Genomic DNA, 8,165 nt, shown 5'->3' on the forward strand with positions numbered 1-8,165 from the left:
GGCTGTGAACGGCTCAAGTATTTGTAAAATCTAAGTGACTCGTACAACATGGAATTCATATAAAACGGAATAATCAACAGTGTTATAGGGGATCGACTGTATTAGTGGTTGCAATCTTATGCTTTTTCAAACCTTAACGTCCTCATTCTGCTCCACATTCCCCTACTAATATTGGATTGTTTTCCATTCAATTCGTTGAGCGTTTTGCTTTAAAAGATGTAAGAAAGAACGATTCGGTTTGGTTTTGAAGTAAGAAAGCAAAACAACTCAAAGTCATCTTTCGAGGAAAAATACCTCTCCGAAATGCTATTCTATAGGGAACTGACTCCTATTTACGTGCAGAAAACTTGGAAAATTTTACTTGGCCAACACGTCGATTAGGGAGCGAACCCAGTACCAATTATCGACTTTCGGTGCTTTCGTCCATTCGGCCACCGATAGTCTAAGAAAGAACGAAAAGTATTGCAAGGAATATTTCAGAGAGATCGATGAATGTAAAAGTTCTACCAAAGATTATTATTATCTATTTTAATCTGTGAGATCTATAAGACGTAAAATAAATTTTACACCCCCATAATAAACGAGAAGACAAAGAAATAGTTACGCCCACAGTCGGTGGTACAGTACAATATGCACGAAACCAAGCGAGAACTGATTGGCACGCGATAAAAGAAATGTAATGCCACACACGAGCGAGGGTCCGACTCGAGTGTTCTACCCGATTATTTACCTTACAATATACGGCAAGTCTACTACAGAAATAATTGTCCGAAATTTAATTAATAACATTCGAGTTTACTTTATTTAAAACTTGAAAATAACGAACATCCCACGAAATTTATAAAGGCCGACACGTGACTTGCCTTATGTATTAGCCGATTCAGTGATATAGCCGATAAATGCCTTTGCGATTTGGCTCTAATCACGTATCTACCAAAGTCGAATATCCTTATCTAGTTTACTTTATTAAAGAATATGGCGTAATCAAAAAGTAGTTATTTCTCTTTATTTAAATTGATTTTTTTGTTACATATTACTAATGCGCTCGTTGCATTCGTTTTATTGTAGTATTTATTCCGGATGACACCGTATCATAGTTTTGACAGTTCCGGGGACCTCTCTCTTAACGAATTCGAAGGCTTCTATGGCTTCTTCCAGTTTGAAGCTATGAGTAATCACAGGAAGACCATTAACGGCGCCGCTTTCGAGAAGATCGATGGCTCGCTGATAGCTGTTAAACATTTTAAATTTCGTTTATTGATAACAACCGGATAGTTCGGGATGTCCTACCTTAACCCCCTTTAAAATATAGGGGTAATGTAGGATATCCCAAAACACTCAGTTGTAAAACGTGAAAGATAATTCGCGATCCCTTACTCTCTCTATTTTCCATTTTCTTTCGAAATTCTTGAGATGTACTGTACGGTACTGTACATTGTCGTCACCGTAGATAACGGTGATGATAATGTACAGTACCGTACTATACTTCTCAAGTTGATTGCTGTTGGTTTAATTAATTAATAAGTACTTTTCCGTAAGCGAGAACGGGGTTTTGTATGCAAGATTTAATTTTCCGTTCGGATCATCGAATAATAAAACCTCGATGTTCAGGGTGGCCATAATTAAGACGAGTCGGACAAAAATCGGACAAGGGGGAGTGGAGGGTTTGAGCTTCAGTGGACTTTCGTATTAAAATTTATACAGTTTATGCATTTTATTACATTTATTTCAAAATTTCTTATATGTTTCATTTCTACTTACGTAATCATTTACATAATCCTTAAACCTTTATCACCATAATATTTATGGTATTATGATGATAAAGGTTTAAGGAGGGTCGAATTTTATTGGACGTCCGAAGAGAGGAGAGGGTTATAGAAACTTGGAAAAACTGGACAAGAGGGGGAAGGGGAGTAAAAATTTCAAGAAAAATGCAGACGTAATTTATGGACAGCCTCATATAAATATTTTCAAAGGCAGTAACTCATCAATAAACATAATTTATTGATATTCAAAGTAAACAAGTTTGGCGTACCAAATTTTATGCCTTTGTGTCCTTATCTTATAGTTCTGTACTTAAATTTAAGTACATAAGTTTGGTGTACATTTGTTTTACAGAAACACCACGATATGCTTGATTATCTGATACGGTGAGTCAGACAGACATTTGAGCTTCGTCTGACTGCTGCATACTGCTCTCATCATTAATATCATCAATTCGTTTGGTATCATCATCTATATAAGCCAAAAATATTCGCTTTAGTGGTATTCTTGGCACTACTGGCTGTCTCTATAGATGCTGAAAAAAAATCAAATTTTGTAGGAACCGACGTTTCACGCAAATAGGTTATCCGTTCTGTGTGCAGAAACAGTTAGATTCAAAGTGCGGACTGCAAAGAACACTACTATCGCTGTGTTTCCATTTATCACGGCTTATCGCTGTCAACCACCGACCGAAATATTGCTTGTTTTAGGACACCTGTCAACAAAATATCCATCCTGTGATAATTTTACGTACAAAAACGATTTGAATTACAGCATTAGATAACGAAACACGCTTCCCGTGATCTGTAAAACTCTCGTAAGTCCCGAGTCAAACTGTAGTTCAATACTTAAATAAAAAAATAATAATAATAATCAACGTAGGTAATAACGAACTTCTGAAGGAACTTTAATGAATCTCCAGAAATATTTCTTTAGGAGTTACGCGTTTTGATTGCCAAACGACAATATAGTATCAGAGCAACTATACCTGTATCTAATTTACTGGTGAAACGTGATACCGGATCCTTTTTTATATCTTGTACAATTAACTCGGTGACATTCCTGTTATGCTCCTGTGACAATTTCCGCATACTAGAGTCTAAATAAATAGCAATTATACCAGAAATGGCTACCATAAGTCGGCATACAACAATCTGTCCACAGCATATACACTTTTTGTCTTAAACTGTCATGGCGGCGCCTACTTTCTTTGGCTACAGACAGCGGCGCTAATTTCTACGTTAACTTTCATCCTTCGCATGGTATGTATACAAATTTTGGTGTCAATCTGCTTATTGGTTACAGCTACAGAGTTGTGAATAGGAAAATTTAAATTATGGCCACCCTTTAAAGGATTTATTCTATAAACTTGTTGCAATGATATTCGTCACAGTATCGAGAATATGTGGCTTACATTATGTAGAAAAATATATTATTACCAGTTCGGATATCTATTTACTCCGACAATGTCTACTTCTTTCAGCATGGTTTCCGGTAACGGTAGCTTGGAATCTCCCGGTCCAATTCCCACCACCACCACTACACCTCTAGGTTTCGTCGCCTATAATTATATTCTTAATAACAATTATAAGAATACGATTAAATACATTAGTTTAAAACTTCGGACAGATATAAGGCCGATTGTAATCTCTCTGGTTATGCACGCGATCTCTAGCAAATGGTGTGCATAACCAGAGGTTACGAGCAGCCTTAAAATTCATAAAATTTAGTGAAACGAACTTTAATTGGTAGTTTTTAGAGTTAAAAATTTTAACACCAGGCATTGTTCCCTACCTTTAAAGCCACCGTTACCGTAGCTTGGAATCCACAACAGTCCAAACTAACGTCCGGATTGGCCCCTAGCGATTCCACCACTCGTCTGACACAGACGTCGTCGTCGGGATCTGCCAAAACGGTACAATCTGCTCCTAATTTCTTAGCGAATTCCAATCTGTCCTTCCTGACGTCTGCATCGAGAATTAATCTTCGGTGTACAAAGTGCACGCGACAAATTCCCGAAGTCGTTCTAAAACTCACCTGTCACGCAAATTCTTGTAGCTCCAAATGCCTTGGCAGTTAGCATGGTTAACAGGCCGATGGCGCCTGTCGGAAATAATCTATCCGTTATCAATTTCTGCCCAAAGTGGAATTTAATGCCCCCTGGTCTCACCTGCTCCGCAGATTAGAACTTTGTCCCCGCCCGTAACTCTACCGCGACGACAAGCGTGAAGGGCCACGGCCAAAGGTTCTACTAAAGCACCCTCTTCGAATGTTAGTTTATCCGGAAGCCTGAAGACACAATGAAATTTTTGTATCGTTTTGTTAATAATAAAATACAATTTCGTCCATTTTCTTACTTGTAGCAAAACTGGGCGGAATGAGTGATGTATCGAGTGAAGGTTCCGTCGTGCGGACACGCTCCCAATCTTTTCAGATCTGGACATAAATGATAATTTCCTTCCAAGCAAAGAGGACATCCCAGACAGGGGCCACTCGTCTCTATGACGACTCTATCCCCTGAAATCGCACAGAAACGTATTCGGCATTTCAAAGAAACCGATTGAAATTCGAGACCGACAGAACACCCTCACCTGCTTTGAAATTTTTAACGCTTTTTCCAACTTTCACTACGGTTCCACTGGACTCGTGACCCAATACGGTGGGGGTTACGGTCTTCATTTTAGCCAATTCACCCCATGCCCACATATGAATGTCGCTAGCGCAAATTCCCGTGCATCGAATAGCTATAAGGACCTCTACAAGGGGAGAGACAAAGGTTAACCTCTATAAGGAATCCACTTCCTTAAGACCTGACTTACCGGTTTCTTTAGGTTCGGGTATATCGCTCTTCTCCTAATGTCAAGAAAACACTTATTTAATAATATAAAGACATCGGTTTTGTTAATCGAATAAGAAAATCGATTAATTTACCAGTGTTAATTTCTGAGAAGGGTGAAGGACCAAGGAAAGATTTTCTCCTCTCACGGACATGATGCACACTTCTTATGCCAGCCAGACCAGTTCTTAGACTAATTTATCGCGATTTAGTAAAATCAAGGTCATTGTAGGCGTTTTCCTCATCTTATCCTATCGCAGTTCATACTTTGTATTTTGTGATAAGTTCATCAGATTGTAACCCGTAGTAATTTTTGCGTGGCAAAAATAGAACAAAATGAAAGTTAATGGAAATTATATACATTGTACTAGGGCGCTTCTTTCACCCGTTCAATTTGTTTGTTTAGTTATGGCAACGCAACACTTTGGGCAATCTGCCTAAGGGGATGCCTTCCGGGAGGTCTTTTTAAGGGAAACTGGCCCCTATTTAGGCGTTACAGACGTGGAGAAAACTCGGAAAACTCCACGTGGCCAGTCTGTCCGAGCGAGGCGCGAACCCACGACCGAATTCCCAGTGTTCAGCGTACGAAGACCGCTCGGCCACTGGTGGGCCATGTGGTTACGAACACGAAACAATATTTTCCTTGGTACAGTTCGGTACGAAGTACAGATTTAATTTAAAATCGATTTTAATATTTACAATATTCAGACTAGTTTCAACGCTCGAGTTTCCTCTTTGTACAGGTCCAAAGGGTCTTTTCCGTCCGATTCTCGTTCTTTCTCCAAATGAAAGTCCAAAAGAGTCCTAATTCTTTGTTTCAATTTCTCCACGTTGTAAGCCTTGGTGGCGGAAATCGGGACGACATCGTCGAATTCCATCATTTTGGAGGGTCGAATTTCTGGGGGAAAATCTTCGGCGCACTCTGAAATTGTCAAAATTTTCCATCTTCAAATTAAAATTTAAATTTGTTTCTATATAATTGAACGAAATCGAAGGTTACAATACTTTCTAATCTCGTAAAGAGATATTTATATGTTAAACGCATTCCGAAATGGCGCCGCTCACCGGGTTTGTACATCCCCAAAGGGATAGCTGGAAGGTGAGAGATGGAAATGCGCACGTCCAGGTCCATCCCCAAAAATTTCTGGAGATTTTTCCACTTGTCCAGATTTGTTTCCGGGTCCCAAAGAGTGGTAGGACGCCTTAAATGCTCGGCCATCGTCACTAACCTTATATTATATCTTAAGCTATCATTTTGAGTTACCTAACATTTATAATTTGTTATCCTTCTACTTTCCCTGCTGATATACATGCGTAACAGGAAAATGTATTGGAATTGTGTCAAATTTGACCCTCCCAGTTTTATTTTGCAAACCTCCTGAACCCAAAACGTCAAAAACTCCCTAGATATGTGTGTGTGTGTTTGCATCTATTTTGTTTAATATCTCCGGATGGGGTAATGATTAAGAAATGAAATTTGACGTGGTAACTTGTATATGACGGACATCGATGCTATTAAATTTTGATGGTTAAAGGTTGAAGGAGTAGAGAGATAGAAGGGAGTAGTGTGGTGTATCTCCAGAGGGGTAGAACTTAATAAAGATGTTATTCATTATTAGCATTTCCAATTTTTTTTATAAATCTCCTCACTACCCTCAAAATAAAGCGTTTTGCCATTTCATAACGATTAATAATATAAAAAGTTTTTAGCACTGCACACAATTTTATTTATTATGATAAATAATATATTATTTTTAAAATAAAATCTCACAACTGTCTGGAAAGTAGCACAATTTGTTGCTACATTTTTTTCCTAGAAAATACACTTGTCAAAACAATTAAGAGAAGCAAGAGATGTTGGGTAGAAAATCATTTACCACCAATGATTCTGAATGTGGGATGCTACTTTTACGTAAGATATGGTAAAATATACAGTAATATGTGAAAAAATTTGCATTTTAGACAAATTGTTGTAATATTTTCATTTATTGTATTAGTTACAATATGCTGATCAACAATATGCACATCTACACTACTGGAATGAATGACATTTTCGAGTATTGTGTTGATTTTGTTGTGTGTACGATCTTTATGAATGGTCAAAATACCACACATGTTTGTGACATAGAATTGATGAGGTTGCAGAGATGGAAAAGTTTTTGCTACTCCTCCACCAATTGACATTATTTCATTATTTCATCAGTCATTTCTTCCATGATTGCCTCATTTTTCGCATGACCTATCCATATGCGATTATTTCTTGTGGGACACCTCAAGGCACGTGCATACAAGCATAAACCTGTTCTTTGCAAAAACTGAAGGAAGCTATTTGTGTGAAAGTCACCAAAATTGCCTTCAGAAATGCATCACTGATAATGAACATCACATGGGAGGAGATGTCTTCCACACTTGAGTCTGTAAAATGCTATTGCAATACGAACTCACATCTTCCAACAAATATCTTTTGTAGTAACAATTACAATGTCGTGATTTTTTTAAAAAAGTCCATCGTTTCTGCCCCATCCTGTACATTGTTAAGGAGCATGAATCATCATCATCTTTTCTTCTAGCATGGAATGATCAACCTTAAATGCGAATTCAATTTGCAGAAAACAAAAAAAATCAAAGAATATGTCTGATAAACAGGCCAAACGATATGTCAAATTCTTGGGCCATGTAAAGGCTATAATTGAATATTATAAATTGATTAATTTGACTAGAGGTAGGCAGTTATGCTTCTAGTTCTTATTAAATTTAATAATTATAAATAATTAATTTTTAATTTAGACATTTCTAAACTTTAATTTGGAATTGATCATTAAATTTAATATGAGATGGCAGCATAACTGCCTACCTCTAGTCAAATTCTTTAATTTCTAATATTTAATTATAGCCTTTACATGGCCCAAGAGTTTGACATATTGTTTGGCATGTTTGTTATATAACGGGCTATGATTGTTAATGTTTATATGTAATGTCTGTGAACATGTTTGGAAAAATGTGTGATCACAAGTGACACTAGGATGCTGGCAGAACGAGTGCTAAACAGAGACTTATGAAGCATGTGCATAATCCGAGACTTCCCCTCTCCTGGTCACTCATTATGTGAAACGTTGCTCCTTAAGCGAGTCATTTTTTCACAATTTGTTTTGCTTGTTATGCAAGGTTCCACTGTATTGCTGTTAGTAAATGAGACATTCCAATCGTTTTTTAATTGGTATAATCTGTGTAAAATTTATGTATTATTTCTAATGCGTCTTTTTGTCAAATTCTGATCCGATTGGTACATAAACCCGAAAACACGACTTTAAAGGTGGCAATTTCTTATGATTTGGTAAAAATGAAATCAAAGAGGAACACTTAAAAATAATTTTTGAATAAAGGTGCATTAAATTTTACCTTCAAAATGTTTCAATTTTTCCAAAAGAAAGGCAAATTCTTTCTCGGAATTTTCTGTATCCATTTTATTCGTCCAAAGGGTCTTTTCCGTCCGATTCTCGTTCTTTCTCCAAATGAAAGTCCAAAAGAGTCCTAATTCTTTGTTTCAATTTCTCCACGTTGTAAG

General features: G+C 37.2%; 2 protein-coding genes across 2 annotated transcripts; both read right to left on the reverse strand.

Annotated features, from left to right (window-relative positions):
- Positions 1-984: 984 nt before the first annotated feature.
- LOC111616764 (sorbitol dehydrogenase-like) lies at positions 985-5,069 on the reverse strand. Its single transcript, XM_023358133.1, has 9 exons — positions 4,696-5,069; positions 4,584-4,617; positions 4,356-4,520; positions 4,122-4,281; positions 3,935-4,053; positions 3,802-3,867; positions 3,559-3,731; positions 3,204-3,325; positions 985-1,231 (listed from the first exon to the last, which is right to left on the reverse strand). Exons 1-9 carry the CDS (start codon positions 4,753-4,755, stop codon positions 1,072-1,074), a joined length of 1,059 nt encoding a protein of 352 aa, XP_023213901.1. The 5' UTR covers positions 4,756-5,069; the 3' UTR covers positions 985-1,071.
- A 168-nt stretch (positions 5,070-5,237) lies between these two features.
- Positions 5,238-8,064, reverse strand: LOC111616763 (GTP-binding protein 10 homolog). The gene is made up of 2 exons (XM_023358132.1): positions 8,000-8,064; positions 5,238-5,522 (listed from the first exon to the last, which is right to left on the reverse strand). The coding sequence occupies exons 1-2, from the start codon at positions 8,061-8,063 to the stop codon at positions 5,305-5,307; spliced, it is 282 nt and encodes a 93-aa protein (XP_023213900.1). The 5' UTR covers position 8,064; the 3' UTR covers positions 5,238-5,304.
- Positions 8,065-8,165: the final 101 nt, after the last annotated feature.

Source organism: Centruroides sculpturatus, unplaced genomic scaffold, assembly GCF_000671375.1.
Source record: "Centruroides sculpturatus isolate CEXI.00-Female unplaced genomic scaffold, Cexi_2.0 scaffold3948, whole genome shotgun sequence".
Lineage (NCBI taxonomy): Eukaryota > Metazoa > Arthropoda > Arachnida > Scorpiones > Buthidae > Centruroides > Centruroides sculpturatus.